We start from the raw sequence: 19,540 nt of genomic DNA on the forward strand, positions 1-19,540 counted from the left end.
TCATCCAGTATCTGAAGGGGGCCTATGTGAAAGCAGGGGAGGGACTTTTTATGAGGGCGTGTAGCGATAGGATGAGGGGAATTGGCTTTAAACTGGAAGAGGGTAAATTTAGACTAGATATTAGAAAGAAATTCTTTGCTATGAGGATGGTGAGGCACTGGAACAGGTTGCCCAGCAAGGTTGTGGATGCCCCCTCCCTGGAGGTGTTCAAGGCCAGGCTGGATGAGGCTTTGAGCAACCTGGTCTAGTGCAAGGCATCCCTGCCTATTGCAGGGGGTTGGATCTAGATGGTCTTAAAGGTTACTTCTCACCCAAACCATTCTTTGATTCTATTTATTTCAACGATTCTGAGTAAAATGTAATATAGAGCAAAATTTTGTCTGTCAAATTTCAGTTTCAACCTTATGTGCAAAGTACTCATTGCTACATATATTTTAAAATAATCTACTCTAGTAATAGCTTCATATACTTATTTTATTTTCAAGCCCTCCAGGGATTTCTGTTGTGCATCACATCCAGTATTTCTGTAAGCATATGCAATAGTAAGTGAGGAAATCCTGTGGTGGTTTGGGAGCCCTAAAAAATAGAAAAAAAATATTTTTCCTACTGAGATTCTGAACAGCATTAGAGCTCTTTTGAAAGCCAGTTTCTTAAAAAAAAAAAAAAAAAAGTCAGAAAAACGTTTGTTTCTTTCTTGAAGATAATCCTTGAACACAAGCTTTTCTAAAATAAAGCATAGGATGGAAACTTTCCATTAGCACGTTCGGTTTCCAATTTAAAGTTACTAGCCTTAGAAACAAGAGATGTGCGGTATTTCTGAAGTAACTCACCTATATAAAGTTGCAAGGAGTACAGCCTGCTGAAAATTCATTCCTTCTCAAAGCCGTTCCCTTTCTAAACCTGCCTGCTGGGAAGGACTAACACATGCTTGCTGTTATATGATGAAATCGTCACCCTTCCAAGACTCATTTTGAAAATCAGGGAAGACCTGTGAAATCTGTACTGTTTTTCCTCAAATTATTACAGGTAATTTTCTGTAAGAAATGCCAACGCTTGGAAACAGAAGCAACACTCAGCTCAGATTCTGTGTGCCAGCCCGCCTGTTCATTTATGTATAAGTATCTTTGTATTATATGTAAGAATGAATGAGTATTAATTCATTCTTGTATGATACTATCTATCTATCTACATGCATAAAGAGTTTTGTCTTGCATTTTTTTTTGGAGTGGGGGAAGCTAGAAATGATTGCTGCTTCCTGAAAAATAAATAACAAATTGCTAAAGCAGTCACGGTAATATCAAGCCAGAGGCAAACTTGTATCTTGTGCAGCAATATGATATTCTGGTTGTATGCCTGTTTAATATCTTTTAAGCCACCCTTGGGCAGGGCCCCACTGTAAACAAGCAGTTGAGTTTGACTTGAAGCATCCTTTTAAAAATATCTCTAATAAATAAATATTCTGTCTTCACACGTTTTGTTGCCAGGGATTCTCCATTTCTAAACTTACGAGTGTAATGATTTGCAAAGGTTTTTTTTAATGTTAACTGCAGTCTCCATTTTTCATAAATATGAATTCTTCATTTTCCATTTGTTTAATTCTTTAAAATTAAAACTTCAATTTTATTTTATAATTATATGCTGTCATTTTAATAAAGGCTTTTATTGAAATCACCTCTGTCCAATTCTCTGTCTGGCAGAGCTATATAAATCAATAATAGTAATATCAGGTAATATTAGAAGAGGAATATGAATCTCTGATTATTAAGAGCTGAAGCAAAAGGCTGCGCATAGGAAATACTTTGCAGCATAGAGCAAGTTGCACTGACTCAACAAAAAGTGTTGAAGCAACTGTGATGTGCAGCAGCAAATGCTTCAGTGATACTTTATCTGTGAACTATTTATTTAAACGTATTCTTTAGCTCTTCTTTTCTCTTCGCTGCTCTGATTTCCTTTTTGCAGCTGCTCAGTCTTTCCTGCTAGGCTTGGTTTGCTCTGGCATTCGCTGCCCCCGGGCTGTTATCTCTGGATTCCTTGCTGTGTTGCATGGAAGATCCTTGTGAAGAGAAACCTGCCATGAGGTTGTTTTTTTTTTATAAAAAAAAAAGACTTTTGGAGCTGAATTGTGTCACTCCTTGTTATATCCCATGCTCTGCTTACACAAACGTTCAAACCTTGTCTCTACTCACTGGTAATTCTGCAAACAACCAGGGGTCTCCTTGGACTCCATCAGTTTCTGTGAGCTCCATGCGTAACTGAACAAGGCATTCTTAGCGTGGAGTTCCATCAGGCCTGACTCTGAATTAAAAACATATTTGCTGAACAGCAATTCCAACAAATGTATTCAATTAAAGGAATTTGTGAACAACCTGAGATTCTGTTGCTGCAGTGTATGATAGGAAGCAGTTAGACTTCAGAAGAGACAAGATTTCTCTCCATGTGATTTGACGCAATTTCTGATTGATTTGGCCTTGTTTGCCACAACTTTCTTTTTTTCTAAGCTGTACTACTATTTATCTTCATTATGCCTTTTCCCTATGAAGAAAATATGTGCATGGGTACACAATGCTAACAAATCTTTCCATTTTACTGTGAATATATTTTTCTCTGTGTCTGTGCATTCATATGCACTGTGCTCAGGAGACATGTAGACCATTTAAAACCTCAGCCTTTGCTAAAGAAGAGTAAAATGTCTAATTCTTATGCTTGTGGGTAAAATAAAAGAATGTGTGAGCCTGTACTGGGTCCCTTAGCAAGTTTGCTGATGGTACAAAGCTGCGAGGAGTGGCTGACACACCAGAAGGCTGTGCTGCCATTCTATGAGACCTGGATATGCTAAAGAGTTGGGTGGAGAGGAACCTGATAAGGTTCCACAAGAGCAAGTGTGGAATCCTACGCTTTGAGAGAAGTAACAGCATACATCGGAACAGCTTAGAGGCTGACCTGCCAGAGAAGGACCTGAGTGTCCTGGTTGACAACAGGTTGGCCATTAGCCAGCAATGTGTCTGTGAGGCCAAGAAGACCAATGGTATCCTAGGGTGTGTTAGAAAGTGCATGGCCAGCAGGTTGAGGGAGGTGATTCTCCCCCATTACACTGCCCTGCTGAGGCTGCAGCTGGTGCAGTTTGTGCAGTTCTGGGCTTTCCAGTTCAAGAAAGGGAACTACTGGAGGGAGTCCAGTGGTGGACCACAAAGATAATGAGGAGCCTAGAGCATCTCTCTTATGAGGAATGTCTGAGAGACCTGGAACTGTTCAGCCTGGAGAAGAGAAGGCATCTTATCAATCTCATAGATATCTAAAGGTCAAGTGGTTGGTGCCCAGTGATAGAACAACGGACAATGGACATAAATTGGACCATAGCAAATTGCATATGGACATGAGGAAAAACTTCTTTACTTTGAGACTGACAGCACTGGAACAGGCTGCCCAGAGAAACTGTAGTGTCTCCTCCTCTGGAGATATTTGAGACTCATCTAGCCATCTTCCTGTGTGACCTGCTGTAGGGAACCTGCTTTAACAGGGATCTCCAGAGGTCCCTTCCGATCCCTATGATTCTGTGTTCCTAGGAGTTGTTAATGAAGTTAAATAAATGGAATCCCAAACAAATCTTACAATTTTCTCACTTCTATTTGAGTACTTGGAGTTAGCAGTGCTGGGCAGATTATTTGTGTGTTTAAGACTTCTACAAAGTGAGAATGAAAGTTCATTTTACAAACCAGGGAAGAAGTAGATATGTCTCTCTTACAGTAGCATAGATGACACTGCTGTCAAAATCAATGAGAACTGCCATAGAATTCAGTGAATTCTGTGTTGCTGTCACTTCGCATAAGTATTACTGGCCCTGTGATGCTGCTATTTCTTATCAAGTCACAAAAGACCATGGTTGCATTTAAGATCCTCTGTGTATTAATAGTACAATGACTATGGAGTAGTTTCACTGAAGGACCTTTTAATTCTACTGCTGGAAGTTCGAAAGAATTTCTTTAACAGCAACTGGAGGTTCCTTCATGAGCATTGTTTCCAAACTTGTACCAGTTCTTTCTGAAAGATGTAGAAAGACTTTTTCGGAACAAATTTTCTCTGCTGTTTTCTGTGCACGCAGAATGCAAATGCTATCTCAGTGTGGACAATTGCAGTGTTTTTAAAGAATCCTTAGTCCACAGAATATGCAGTACTGTGTGCCCACATTGTTGTGTTTGACTGTGATTTTTGTGACAGAGTGGAACCATGAGATAAATTTCAGTTATGATGCATGTTTGACTGCCTCACTCACTCTCCTCACTAGTCATTTTGATTTGGCCTCAGTGTTATCCAGAAGTATCATGGTGCAAGATAAATAGCTGTCCTAGAATCATTTCTTTTCTCCTGTACCATATGCATTTTCCAAAACAAATCTAACATGCTTTTGTCTTACTTTATCTTACTGAGCGGTTTAAGAACCAATATTTTGTGAGCCATAAGAAGCTTGATCTACAGAGCTGAAAATTCTGTTTGCTAGCGTGCCAAGGCATTCTTTTCAATTCCTGGTTGGTTCTGAGTTATTGGATGTTAAAACTGCAGTACCATGACTTATAGATATATATATTTTAATAACTTTCACAAGTTTTTGAAATATACTCATTATTATTTTATTCTCCCTTTAAGGCTTATAAAGTCAAACTCACGATAATAAAATCAAGTGGCTTTACATCTAGATATTTTAGAAATAACAATAAAATAGTAAACCTCTAGCACATCTAAAATACAGTCTCCAAAATAGGTTATAAATATGATAAATGGTGGTGCAAAATAGAAGCATTATGGAAACTTTCTTGAGATGACTACAGTAAAATAAGGCAGCATCACTAAGTTCATATAAAATAAAACCTTAGCCATACAATTCATTAGAACAGATGTAACAATTTATAGCTACGAGGGTGTGTTACACTCATACATGTGTATCTAACTTTCATTATAGAACCAACAAGCTTTATTTTCCTCCAAGTTCTGTTCTGTCTTTAGTCTTCATCACAGCTACATCTAGCATACTAAGTACTTGTTTTACTTTATTTTCAGTGAAAATCAAAAGTTTTTGAATAACTCAATGTTTTTATACAACATTTGACTTACAGTTTGAAATGAGTTATTGTTTTCTGATGAATCATTATTTCTTTAGCTCAGTTGTTTAATAGTTGCTCTATATTTGTGTGCCAAGAGTTTGTACTTAATTGGAATTTCACATTAATAAGAGTAGGGTAGAAATTATGTCATAAGAAACGTGTGGATCACATTTGACTTACACATAATTGCTTCAAGATTTTGATTTTCACACACCTCCTTACCTCTCATTTCTGCGTTTTACATAAAGTCTAACTTCAGTACATAGGATATTAAGAATATGTATTAATAAACTGTGCACTTTTGAAAAGAGATGTGGAATGTATTCCCCAAGGGCCAGTGATAACCTGGAGGTTCATGATCCACAGATTATTTTAACCTTCAATCTTACCAGATGTTTTAATTCAAAAGTTAGGTACCCAGGCCTCTGGGTTAATACTTATCTACCTAAATAAGTAGATACACCTCCAAATTTCTCCTCCATTCCTTAATTTATCTGTGTTCCTGGGTAGGAAGAGGTAGCTTTTTAGTAACTTTATGGCTGCTTCACTCTATAGATTCATGGTCCATGTTTGTTCTTTTTTAATAAGGAGTGAGGGAATTCATACATGTCAATTCAGATGAAAGATGCTAGGAAAACATAAAAGGCAGGAAAAGAAAATAAAAGAGAATGAATGCCAACTTTCAAAGAAGGTTATTTCAGGTGGAAGCTTACTAAGAAGTCCTAGTAGCACGAAAGATACAAGTGCTGATCAAAACTCAGCTCAAGGAGGAAGAGAAAAGCAGAAATGAGAGACTTCACAAACTGAGACAAGTCTCACAAAAAAAAAAAAAAAAAAAAAAAGTTTCCTAAATCACTCAATAGCTCAAGCTCTGTAAGAAAGAATGAATATAGTGGAATCTGATTACTGAGCTCCAGCTAAAGAAGGAGACGCAGAAGTAGAAAAAAGGAACCATTGCACTCTGGTGCGAAGGGAAAGAAAGAGGTGACAGGATAGACTGCAGAAGTGACAAAAGAGTATAGATAGACAGAGAGGCGAGCAAAGAGAAAGGTTTACTTTTGAGACAGCAGTCATGAGATACTCAGAAAGAGGAAAGGATACAGAGTTTAAAAGATTGAAGAGATAGTACTGCATTAGATAAGGTAAATTGAGTGAAGAAGAGTGTGGAGGAGAAGATATATAGTGGAATGACCATATAGAGAAAAGAGGAAAATTCAAAGCTTATCTCATTCATTCCTTAGGTTTAAGAGCATGGAGGAAAAGGAAAAAAAGAATAAAGCACTTTCTTTTGTCAAGTTCAGGCGATGCTGAGACAGAACAAAGCTTGTTGTTGTTTCTCTGAGACAGTGCAGGGTAATCTGTGGCATCATTTCTGACAGTGGTAAGTTCAGTGCATCCGGGCAGTTCTGCTTTATCGCATGAAAATGGGAAGCTGAGTTATGGGCTTGCTGACTGAATGATGGATAGTTCTACCATTATTTAATTCAGTGCATACCGTTTTCTACTGTATTCATTGTTCAATCTATGTTTGCCTTAATATTACAAGATAATAAATTAATTACTCAAGTAACAAACTACTGAAGTCATCACAAGGAGCTGGTTAGCTGTTTTATTTGTGGGTTACGATCATTTGCCCAATGATTTAAATGGGCATCTTCAGTTTAGTGTGCACACTAAATGCAGAGGTACAGAGCAGAAGTGAAAAACAAAATTTACTTTGTGATTTAATACTAATCAACCATTGCTAATGTGCTATAAAATACTACTTAAGGTAGATACTGATTTCCATTATTAACATTAATGGTCTTAGTTGCCTCATCTGCCTTATTCCAATATATTAAGCATGCAGACCCCATAATTTAATTATCACCTGTTAATATTGGTTCTAAATTCATTTTTGTGCATTTGGGTTGAAGCTGCAATGATGAGCCAATTAAAAAACATTATCTGGCTGCTCAAAGCATCACATTTGTAGTTATGCTTAATAGTACATGATTCTACAGGGACTTTCAGGATGGAACATGCTGCTCTAATGCCTTCAGGGATTAGCTAAACAAAAGGAAAAATGTAAAGAAAATTTAAAATATTTTCTCTTCTGCAGGATTTTAATTTTCAGATCTCTTCCTGTGTGTTACAGTTTTCCTTGAAGCTAATTTGCATAGCTGTAAAAGTGTACTGTGTAGCTGAATTACAGGGGAGACTCATGAGACCCTGGATTTTCTTTAAATCCCACAGGAAGAATTTGGTTCAAGACTGTACGTAAGGTACTGATTGCAAGAATTGTGTTAGATAGCTACTGTTTGAGTGAGAGTGGTGAACTAATAAAGTATAGCGCATCATAACCTCAAAGAGTTGGTAATGAAAAAAAGAGCATTTAATTTATGTAGATGTTCTCAAAGCAACTTGAAGGGACAATGGCTACACATTGTATCCATCTCATTATATTGTTAGTCAACACGAAAGACTCCTTTTTCTGTTACATTATTAGCTTGCTGCTGAGAGGGAATTTCCAGTGCAGGTGTTTCCAGTTAATCTAAATTTGTGCTTTTATAATGGCTGAGTAAGAAATGGCTGATGTAGATCATAAAATTTGATGATGGAATATATGCATTTGGTATAGAAATACATATGTTTTATTCGTCAGTCTGTAATAGTGTGATATAAAATTCCCATCTCTTTGTGCAGGTTAGTAACTGCTTAGCAGGATACAGACATTACACTGTTTGATCTCCCATTGCTGTACCATCCTGCGTAAACACAATAACTGGTCTTAAAGTTTCTTGAGGAGTCAGTGGAGAATCTTTCTCCAAAGAAAAAAAGGTCTCGCATGAAGTGCAGCTCTCCTAGTACGTTTCTTAGGGGTCTTTTCTTTTGCTTGTGGTATAATGGAGGAATACTGCTCAGCCTCTAATTCATATGAGGCACTGCTGTATTAGGGACTTGAAATTGACTTTTCCAAGACCAATTTCTCAAGTAAATCACAAGTCATGCCTTGGGACCCTGCTGCGATTCCAGGCATCAGCATGGAAATATCCTGTTATTAGCCACTTAAAACTAACTGAAAGTGGAATTACTGTTGAACATCCTCAGCCAGGTTTTAAATGAGCTTGGAGCTTTTCAAGGGAAGAGAAAGCTGCCAAATAAAAAGCTAGCAGCAGCTGAAGTCTGAGGAAATTCTTCAGCTGATACATGTGCATGTTTGGGTGCAGGTTTGCTTTGATTTGCTGCCTTTCTGCTTATAATTTTTTCGCTATTGTATTATGGGCATGTGTTCTTTTGTCAGTGAAAGCTATTAAGAACAGAACAGGAACCCTGCTGTGTCTTAAAATTAAAACTGAGGAAAAAAGGCTCAGGCACAAGGAATAAAAAAAACGGCACAGAAAAGAAATAAATGTAAATTAAGTTATCAGGGTTATTTTGGCCAGAAATGGCAAAATAAATATGGTGCACCATTCTTAGAGATGCTTCTGTTTCTTTGGGTTGGTTTGGGCAACTGTAAGCTGTACAGTCTGTTTTTCTTTTGAAATGAGATGTGCACCACTCTGCTATCTGTCCGTATGTTCATTGGCCTGTTTTACAAGTTTCAACAGCAGAGCTGAGCTGCTGATTAGCTCCTCTTCACTTCTCACCCGCCTGGGGAAAGTCTGCCGCATTAACTGGAAAAAGTCGTGTTCATTTAGCTAAGATTTGGTATCTAGCCAATCTGTGTCCATGCAGATTCCTGTGCCCCCCCCAAAAAATTGGATGAAAATGCAAAAAAAAAAAAAAAAAAAAAAAAAAAAAGCTGAAAGTTAAATGCTGGGCAGGTTGAGGAAAAGTGGAGAGATACTGACAGTACTGAATTGAAGCAAAGAGAGATCGTTTCTTGAGTAAGACATACCAGGAAGGAAAAGATTTTCTTCAAATCCACGATTCACATAATACCTTTGCTTTTTGGTATTATTTAAATCTAAAGATATCTTTCAGTGTAAACTGTAGAATTACATTGCGATAACTCACTTTCATAAAATTTGATTTGCTTGAAGAGCCAGAGTAATTCTTTTTATAAATAAGCAGAGTATTATTAGTATTTTCATCAATCATTGTGACAAGTGAGTGTGTTTTATGTCTTTATTAGTAAGTTGCCAAGACAGATTGACAAATCAGTAATGATCATAGGCCTAGCAATTGACTTGCAACTGCAAGGCAAGCTGAAGCCTACACTGAACTTCTGCTATTGTCACTTCAATACAGATACGTATTTCACATTTTCCCATGGTTTCCTAAGTTGAGCAAATCTAAGATAATTAAATGAATTTTTTCCAATGTAACAATTTGATCTCATTATGTAAGAGTAAATTCATTTCTTCAGAATCACAGATATCTTCACATCCCTGTGTCTATTATGAAATTTCAACATACATACAGATTTTTATATATATTTGTAGTGGGCATGGGATTATATACAAGACTTAACTGAGTTATCTCCTTAAGAGAGACATGCTCTTTGTTCACAAACTATATATTATATATTATTATTCAGATAATCTGACCACAAATTATGTATTATTTAGCTATATATATTTTGTATTTTTTTAACAATTGTTTTATAGTTCTAATGCATCATAGTTTATAATGCATTCTGGGGAATGAAAACGTGTTAACCTCCTGAATAAAGGTCACAGGCTCTGTGTACACAATTCAGGTTTGGTTAAAACTCCAAATACACTTTCAAGGCTTGTCCTGAAGCTGCATTAAATGAATTTGCATTCTGGTGGTACCAACCAGCTTTGACTGAAAAAGCTTTACTTTACGCATGGAGCAAGAATCAAAGTATTTTGCTGTGTATGAAAAATGCAGTCTCTTCTAATGAAGAGAAATTACTTTTTTATTAAAGAGTAACTTTGCTGAAAATTCACAGTTGGATTTAAGTTAAGTACTCTAGCATTTGTGTCATTATTTACTTATTTACTTTGTTCTGGATAGCCTCAATAATGGAGTGGCAATTCCATTCTTTCCACTGAGTTAAAATCAGAGCATTTCCAACAGGCTATTTTAGAAGGAATTATGTTGTTGTTAAACTAAATTATTGAGTGCTTATCTTCTCTGTTGTGTTTATGTAAGTGTTGTACAGACAGTACAACATTTCGAGCAACTCTTTAGTAGAGCTATGTATCTTGAGAAATTACTTGAGCTGCCACGAATCTTCTACATGAGAAGGCAACTCTTTAATGGTCTTGAATTAGGGCACTGACTGGCTAATCCCTTTTCAACACTGATATATTAACTGTCCACCTTTTTAAATACTTAAAATATTCAACATTACGGAAATGCTCATTTAGAAATCTAAATATTACAGAAGGTTGTGAAGCTTCCTTCTCCCTCCCATGTTATGCCTCATTACTGAACCAATATCTCCATTTAACAATTGTGAGAAATTGTTTCTATCTTGAGATATCCCATTTCATCTGGAAGAACTTTCATATAGAAAACCCTAAAAACCTATGGTAGTGAGACAAAAGGAATGGTACTAGAAATTATCACTCATATTTTAGTTCTGTATAGCTTACTTAGCTTGGATTATAAAACGAACTGATTACTCTTAACAAGGAGCCAGATTTAAAAGCTAAGCATGCCCACTGGATGCAGAACATTTCCAGCTTGTACCCTCTAGACATCAAAGCTTATGACACAGAATCTGATCTTAAACTGGATGACTATAATGCTGTTGTGGGTACTAAAAATATAACTATGCACTTATGCCTAATTGAGGTTTTACAAATGGCTATTTTGAAATATAAATATAGCTTGGAATAATAAAAAGGAAAAACTTGAAAGAAGACTGAATAAAATAAGTTACATCAATGTGCCAGCTGTAGTGCAGCTATGTGAAAACAGCCTTTTAGGGAAATAAGGGTTTTCATTTAAGCCATTAGATATATTGGATTTGAGTAAACTTCAGAGGTCACCAAATCCAGTCCTCTGCCTTGGCATACAGTATTATATAGTCTTTTCCTCAGGCTGATTATGTTCACCTATTATATTTTCCTTCCCTAAACTCTCTTTTAGGAAGATTGTTATAGGACCTCTCTCCTGTAGTGAAAACCACTAACATTCATTAAATTTCCATTTTAATTTATTCAAGTCCAGTTTTTATATGTTTGTTCTTAACACCAACATTATCTTTTAGATTTAACTAATCTTTTGCCCGCAGCGCATTTGCTGTAAGGAATCATCTTTCTTCTTGGCCTTCATTTTTCAGTGTAATAAAAGATGTCCCTTCAGTCTCCTCCCATAAGATAGCTGAATACTTGATCTCTGTAATAATCCTATTCAGCACCTGTTCAGATTTAAATTCATCTCTTTTTTTGAACTTGCATAACTGGAATTATACAAAATACTTCAGATGAGGTCTCACTACAGGCTGCACAATGGTATGAATACTCCCCCTTCTTTATCAAAATACTTTGCCTTGCCCTTTTCATGGTCAGATTCAATTAAATGGCTCATAGTCGTCCTGTGACTGACTAAAATAGGCTGCTATTTCCAACTAATGAGCTCCCAGTGTATATCAGAAATTCTTCTGATTAGTCCCATATGCCCTTTGGACTATTATGTTCAGCCCAGTTCTGTTTCTGGAGTCTTTGAGATCATGCATTTCCCCCACAGGACATTCAAATCCTCCTCTAGGTTCACTCTACTTCCTGACTTGGATCCCCAACAAACTGCATTAGTGCACCTTTATTTTCATTCCCAGGTAATAAGCTAAAATATCAAATAAAATGGGTCCCAAGCTATAAAGCCTTTTTTTTTTTTAGACAAATTTCGTCACCTTTTTGAGGTAATGATCGTAATGGCTCCTAAGTGACCCAGGAGGTAATTTCTTTCTAAAACAATATGTGTCCCCGTGAATCAATTCTTCATACTTTTGAGCTCAGTATTACAAAGCCAAATATTCTTGGAATACTTGAAACTTAAACCTGATGTTTCAGCAATTGCAAGGTCACGTCTGATACAAAGATGTTCTCATCTAAGATCAGAGCAATCTGTCCAGATTTTCACCAAAAACCATGCAGGTTAGATAAATGGGCCTCTGTGGATGTAGCATTTGGCAGATTAGATGCCTGTTATCTGTTCTCTCCACCCGCTAACATATTGCTAATTAGGTTTGAGAGTGAGGTGAAATGATTCATCTCAGCAGAACAGTAAGTGTCTTTAGTAAATCCTGAGTCTACTTTAGTTCCAATCCACTTGAGAGAGAAAAGGAAAAAAAGTGAAAAATGTTTCTGAGATTGTGCCTGTATTTTTATATTTGTTTCTTTCCTATTCTTATCTCTAAAAGTCCTTAGATTATCATTAAGTTGGTGAATATTTGATATTCATGTCAATTAGTATATGCAGAAAAAAATTTCACTTTGCTAATAACCATACACTGGCAATATGAACAAAGAAGTACTCAATAGAAATTTTATGTTTATTTGTATAAATAAAATGGTGAAACAGCTAGATTATCTTTATGTAGCACAGAAGATGATTTCTCAGTGTGTCAAAATACAAGTGCACAGTCATCCACCCACAAATCTGACATCCCTGAACTTTCAAGCACTTGATTTTTCAACTTAATTAGGATTCTTTGAATACTGGTAGCTCTTTTTTTGTTTCCTTTTGCCTGTGTATGATACTGTATTGTTGAGTTCTTTCTATAGTATCTCCTGTGACAGTTCCTCTTCCTTCATTTTCATCACAGGCATAATTGTGATGAGTATGTCACATCTAATGATCTGTCAGTATGCCAGCTCCTTTCCCCCAGGGTAATCTGGCAGGTGATCTACCCATACAAGTCCTGCAATTTATAAGAATCTAAGAATGTTTCCCAAACCACACTATTCCAAAGCCAGTATTTATAAATGCCTGTACAGTGCCATTTATTGTATGTGATACCATTCTGCTATATGATCTTGAAAAGCAAGATAGACAAAGTAATTACAATATTTGCTTGAGATATGACTCATTGGATTTTACAGATATTGCATTTATATTCAACTAGAAAAGTGAGATTGATGTAGTGCTCCTCGCTTGCATAATACAACAGGTACTATACCATTTAAAAACATTCTGTAATTGCTTTAGTCCTTTATTGACATATAAATGACATATTTGCATGCATCTGTGTAAGCACCTCATAGAATTTAACAGGCTGAAGAAATGTGTGACTAAGTGAATAACATGAACCTTTTCATGAAAATATATCTACCAGTTGTGGAAATAGATAACCTTAGACATCTAGTGATACAAATAATAATATATTAGGCAAGTGCCCCCTGGTCTGTGGCTTCACTGGTTGAGTATTGTCTGAATATCAGTCTGCCATGTTGTGGCTGTGCAGTGTTGAGTGAAACAGCAGTGTTCTTACAGTCTGCAGTGGGTTGGAGCTGTATGGATCCATTCAGCTCCATTCAGCTGTGTACATGGAGCAAAACATGGATCCTACTCTCCCGTGCCTCAACAGAAAGAAGACAACTGTGAGGTTTTTTAGTATTTGAGAGAGATTGAGGAGGGGGAAAACAATTCACCCATACTGTGTAACTTTGTGTCCTTGTGACAGAAAGAGATGCTTCACAGTCTGAGAACACTTCCTCCTAAAATCACTCTTTGCTATGGGAATTCCCATCCTGCAGTAATGAAACCATTGATGTCACAAGACAGAGCGACAGATATCCCTGTGAAGCTACTTAGATTAATTTGAGGAGAGTGACACTACCAGCTGCTACCTTTTGAAGAATTCTCTGAAGGTGCAGATGGGGATTGGAAGTGCTTTCTCAGATCTTGGAACACAAAGGTAAAGGAAGCAGTGAGGGGAATCAGGGTTAATTAAGGCAGTCTTAAGACTTGCCGTTGCATCATGGCTCTGTTAATCATGCAAGAGGTGCTGTGAGACTCGATGGAGAAAGCAAGGGTAGGCGCAAGTAATGTCTTTGTGTCTAATAGAGCAACAGCCTCATTGGAAAAAGGAGATTTCCTTAAGCAGATACATTTGCAAGGGAAGCCTTCTGCATGTTAACTTCGTATTTGAAATGTATTTGAAATCTCCAGTTATAGGTGGTAAGATTTCTTTTTTCACTTAATCTCTTGTCACGTGTACGGCCCCCTGCTTGTGCTCCTGGTGGGATTCCCCAGAGCTTTGGATTAATGTCAAGAAAGCTGCTGTCCTGGACCTTTTGTGGATTTGTAAAAATGGAGCTGCATTATGTTCAGCTTTCTTGTAAGTGAAAATGAAAAGCATATTTGCTCATATAAGTGAAAAATGAAGTTATAATCTTGAACTCCAGGACCTTCTAATGAGGCTTGTAGTGCTTGTGTTCTGCTCTGACATGCTAGGGAATGCAACCACTCAAATACATCTAATGCAGAGGCAGGACAGTGGGAAATCTTGTTGGGTTTCTGTAATTGCACACCTTTGAAATGAAAGTTTTCAGGTTCTTTCAGTTGCCACTTTGTTTCCTTCCATCTTTCTTTCCAAACATTCAAGTATTTTCAAAATTGTTCTAATAATGAAAGTGTTACAAACAGCGACAACAACAAAAAGAAGGCATATATGCGCAAAAGGGGAAGAACAACTGGTGCTACTTCCAACCCTTAAGAGAAAGAAATGCCTTCAGATGCAGGAAAACCTTGCTCAGTTTTTTTTGGGTTTTTTTTGGTTTTTTTTTTTTGTTTGTTTGTTTTTTTTATGGCCTGAGTAGATTTGAATCAACACTTTCCATTTCCTGTGAATATATTTGGGTTAAATGCTGGGCTGCAGCATATTCCAGGGGTGTGTACTCTTGATGTCTCCCCAAGGTGTTGTTTGGGTTTTTATAAGTAATCAGTCATTGACTGGGGGAGGAAATGGAACGTGAGCATTTCAGGGCGGCCTTTCTTTGATTTTATCTGTTTGTGTGTGTGAGAGAATTTACTTAACAAGGGAAAAGAATTCCAGTTCCTCTCTCTCTTGTTTCAGACACCAGAAACTGTATAGCCTCAGAGGAATTTCTGTTTATTCATTCCTAGATCCATAAAGGGAGCTCAGGAAGGAAATTCTGTGGAGCCAAATTATAACCTGAATACAGATCTCACTAAATTTTTAATTACAAATTCATGGCAATTCGTAAAATCACTGTCAGAGCCCTTGTCACAGTACAATGTTGATAATGAGAGAAAGTAGATCTTCCCAAATAAATACAAAGCATAGAAAATATTTTATTAGCTGTTTAACACATTACATTAATCTTCTGATAGCTAACGTTCTGTGCCTGGAGAGAGTAATAGCAAAGATCTTAGGAATTGAACTAATGTGTTTTTAACATCCAAAAGATGATTCAAAGAGTTAGTTGGTTGTTATGAAAACTATGGGTCTCCCTGAACACATTAAACTGGTAGAGCATTAATCTGATGAGATATAAGACGTTGTCCCTTAAGATTGTAATTTACAATTTAGAAAGCTCATTTAAATACATAAAATAAAGCCATGAAAATGGGCAGTATTGTTACAAATGAATTCTTCTAGTGGATTTCATAGTAAAATTTAATGTCTATAGATACATCACCTTACATATGGAATCAGTTCAGCAAAAATTTGAATTATAAAATTTTGTGCATCACAATTTATTAGTTGTAAACTAACGGTTATCAAGAATGATTGAATATTATTTTTCAAGTGTTTGTTTTAAATAACATGTTTAATCTGTTCTTAGTTTAAAAGGTGGAAACGGCAGGAAGTAATCTTTAAGAACAGGACTTCAGTGCCTGAATCTTTTAAAGGTATAGAACCATCTTTAAATACCTTTAAAAGCTCCAGATTGTGCACTAATCCAAGAAGGACCTCCTTTCTGGGTTGTTATATGCAGCATTTTCTATTTTCTCTTTCCTGAACAAAACCTGGTTTTAATGTGCTGCCTTCTTCTGTCTGCTTCTAGGTGTTCACAAGGCATTGCTTAATGGGCTAAAAATCTTGAAAATCCCCTAGTTATTAAAGGAATGACAAAGTCAGCAGTGGGAGGGCAGAAAATGGAAGGGCAATTCTTCAGTGCTAATTGTTGCTTTGTTCCCCTTCTACAACTTTTCTCCAAGGTCAGGCTTAGTTTCGCCTGATAATTTTGTGGAGAGAGTAAGAGATTCTTCAAGACTCCTGTGTTTAAGTGAATAGAGAAGCACAAAATGTAGGAAGCTAGGTATAAATTTAATCCTGGTGTAACAAGACTGATTTCACTTGACTTAATCAGAGACTTAGCTGGCCTTTGTGGTTTTACAGCAGCCTGTTTGTTAACCACAATGTGTACGACATGCACTCCAGCTTGTAGGCAGTTTGCTTCATCTGTTCCTTTAGCAGGGGGTGCTTAAAGCAGTGCTTGAAGGACGATGTGCTTAAAAATTAATATTCAGCAGTTTTGCAACAAGACCCTGGGAGCGCACCAAGGTCAGGTGCAGCAGCAAAGCAGGATTTCCCATTGCTGTGCCATAAATTAAAACATCAAATTTGCCCTTGGTTGTTTCTGTAATGTTGTATGACTAAAATCACCAACACGTTTACATGAAAATTAATTCTAAATATTGTTAATGACCTGCTTCACAGATGCACCTCAGATTCAAAGGATAGCCTGGAATCATCTTTAATTCTCTGAAATTCCCTGAGATTCACCTGTGTTTAGGGGATTGTCTGATGGCTACAAGCCTCAACTCCCAATTTCTAGGTTATTTTACAGCTTATACCAAGTCATTTTACAGCATTTTTCTGGGGCTCTGTGGTTGTTATTTAAGCTTTACTGAAATACTTAGCCGTAATTTATACTGCCTGTGTTTTAAATAACATATCAGTTGTAAAATGGATCTGTCACATAAAATATATATCAGTTTGTGGATTTTTGAGTCCTAACTCAGCAAAAAACTGTCCATGTAATTTTTCAGAGGTCAGAGATCCTTCTGATTTTAATTTTAACCCCAAATCAATCAAATTCCACCTTTCCATGAATTTAAATTTGAAGAAAATTATCATTTTGGATCCTGCTTCATGGGCATTTTTTTGGGTCTCCAACTGTGCCCTCTGAAAATAAGCGCAAGTATGCTGTGATAGACAAAAGTGGATAATAAATCAGTGTAGTAGGAGCTAGTAATGAGGGTACATTCGGAATCACCAGGTTTACAAGCCAATACCTCTTTACCTTTGTTTAGTTCTGTTGTACAGACAGTTGTGTACACCTGGGGCACAAATAGCCATTACAGATGTCATGCCACAAAGGCTCTGTTTGCTTACATCTTTTTTCCACAGCTTTCCCATCCTCTAAATAGTCAGCTATTCATATTGTTACTGCTATTGTTACTACTTATTTTTTTGTAGCTATGTCACTTCATCCTATAGCCTTCATGTGGTTATCCCAGTACAGATCAGGAAACTAAAGAAAGGAGGGCAAAAAATTCTTTCTCTGGAGGAATAAGCAAGGCACATTCTTTTTTCTAGATCTGGGAAGAAGAAGATTTGTATTTTGGATAGGAACTTTCTGTTTCCAGTACATATAGAGGAAGAAAAAGGGAGTGCAACCTATGTGTGGTTACAATAAGGAGCTTGGAACAATTGCAGGATTTGTTTTAGGTTTGGGAATATTTTACTGTGAATAGCTTTGCATTTAATACTTAGTATGTTCTTCTATATTTTTATTATCTGTATTTGATAATGGGAATGCTTTCTTCAAGAGTACATGCCAGGCTGAAAGAAATAAGTGGAAGATTTTGTCCAAGTGCAGAAAAAGAGGCAGATCTTGCCTAAGTGTCAGGAGGGTTGGGCTGTGGTATCACAGCATCTTTTTAGAAAGCACATACTCTCCTCAGTTGCTGTTTGTAGTAGGCTGTGTACCATAAAGCACTGCTAATGACTTGTCCAGCCTTTGATCTTCAGGCTGTCAGTCTGAATATCACCCAGACCTTCTGTGGCCTGTGGACAGGAAGAGTTCAAGCCCTGTTTATTTCTGACTTCCCCAATTCATTGTTACATTGCTGCTAACTTACATTTTACTCATGACAAACCCAACCACTTTAAGCGCGTTTATGGCAGGTTTCTATGAGTATATTGGTATTCAAAAGGTTTTTCCTTTTGCTTGGGTCCAGCTGAAGCCCTGCACATGCAATTTGATAAAAGTTCTGGAAAAGTAGTGAAAAGATAAAGATAAGAAACAAACACAATTTATCTCCAATTTATCTTATTTTTTTTTTCCTAGTTGTTGAATCTTTGCTCTCTGTTGATCCCTTCATTCAATTTTATTTTCCCACAAAACTAATGGTTTGTACTCACATTTCCATTCCCTTTACTTCAGGAAAACAGCCCTGAGAGCAAGTAGGCTTGCAGTCTTTTACATAGGAGAACCAAAAAATAGGTCACTCTGCCAGAGATTTTTACAAAGAAATTTAAAAAGAAATATGTGCTCTGGTGCACATTTGCAATGTGGTTGTTCTTTAACAACTGAGAAAATATTTAAAACGTCATGAAAAAGTTGCATAATGAAAGAATAGGCTGAAAATTCCAAAAAGCACTTTAAGCAATTAAGTATTGCACCTCTCCTCTGCATTTCTAAGGCCCTACTGCTCTTCTTTTCCTGACTCTGCGGCATACCCTGCACCATTTATTTTGTGAGTTATCATCTGACTGGAAGCAACCAGTAAGATATATTTTTAGATGATTGTGTAACTTAGAAACAAGTTCTTGCCACTTCTGCCAAAAATCAACAACTATGCAGTTGTCTGCACAGAAGTCAGAGAATATGGCAAAAGATGGAGAAGGATTAGAGGCGTGGATCTTCCAGACAGCACTAAGCCAAGAAATAACCACAAAAGAAGAATGTCCAATAAGGGTGGACTGGTATTAATCACTGTACTGAGGTCACCTTTCACTGTTGAAGTACATGGGAAGTCTGCATAGAACTTGGGTTTGATAGTCAGCGTTCAGCACTGTGCGCATATGGGAATAGACTCAGCTCTCTGGCAGCAATTATAGCAGGCGTTTGTGGCACTCCAGGGAGTCCTGTTCAGTGTTAACTAAAAATAACAAAAGTACAACAACTTACAGTGAAAGATGGGTCACAGAGGTACGCATAGCCAGTGTAAAATGATGAGAATATTTTTACATGGGTATGGTCATTTGTTAAGGAAGCTTTACCAAAGTTGTGGAAAGATAGTGTTCACATACTAAAAAGGCATCTACCCATCTTTTCTTTCCTCTGTCTAGTGGAATTTATTCATGTGAAAAGAACAAAATGAAGCATGTACCAGTGGGCTTTCAAACTCCTCTGTACATGAGCTAAAGAAATTGTTTCGTTGTGTGTAAAGTTTTCTAAGGGCTTGCACAGAATTGGTTTCAAAGCAGTTGTAATTATCTATGTCTTTTGAGAGGATCTCTCTTCCTCAAAACCATTTATTCTGGTACTAAATGTGAGCATTAC

The 19,540-nt window shown here is 36.9% G+C and overlaps 1 protein-coding gene across 4 annotated transcripts in view; it reads left to right on the forward strand.

Annotated features, from left to right (window-relative positions):
* LOC125696500 (ubiquitin-conjugating enzyme E2 E2) overlaps window positions 1-19,540 on the forward strand; it is a 205,665-nt gene that overhangs the window by 92,468 nt on the left and 93,657 nt on the right. Inside the window, exon 1 of one of the 4 annotated variants that reach the window (XM_048952267.1) lies at window positions 13,859-13,914. The exons of the other annotated variants lie outside the window; for them this stretch is intronic. Coding sequence (XP_048808224.1) covers window positions 13,874-13,914 — 41 coding nt within the window. The 5' untranslated portion in view covers window positions 13,859-13,873. Of the gene's footprint in view, window positions 1-13,858; window positions 13,915-19,540 lie in introns of those variants that run through there. 4 annotated transcript variants of the gene reach the window in all.

Source organism: Lagopus muta, chromosome 7, assembly GCF_023343835.1.
Source record: "Lagopus muta isolate bLagMut1 chromosome 7, bLagMut1 primary, whole genome shotgun sequence".
In the NCBI taxonomy this organism is placed as follows: Eukaryota; Metazoa; Chordata; class Aves; order Galliformes; family Phasianidae; genus Lagopus; species Lagopus muta.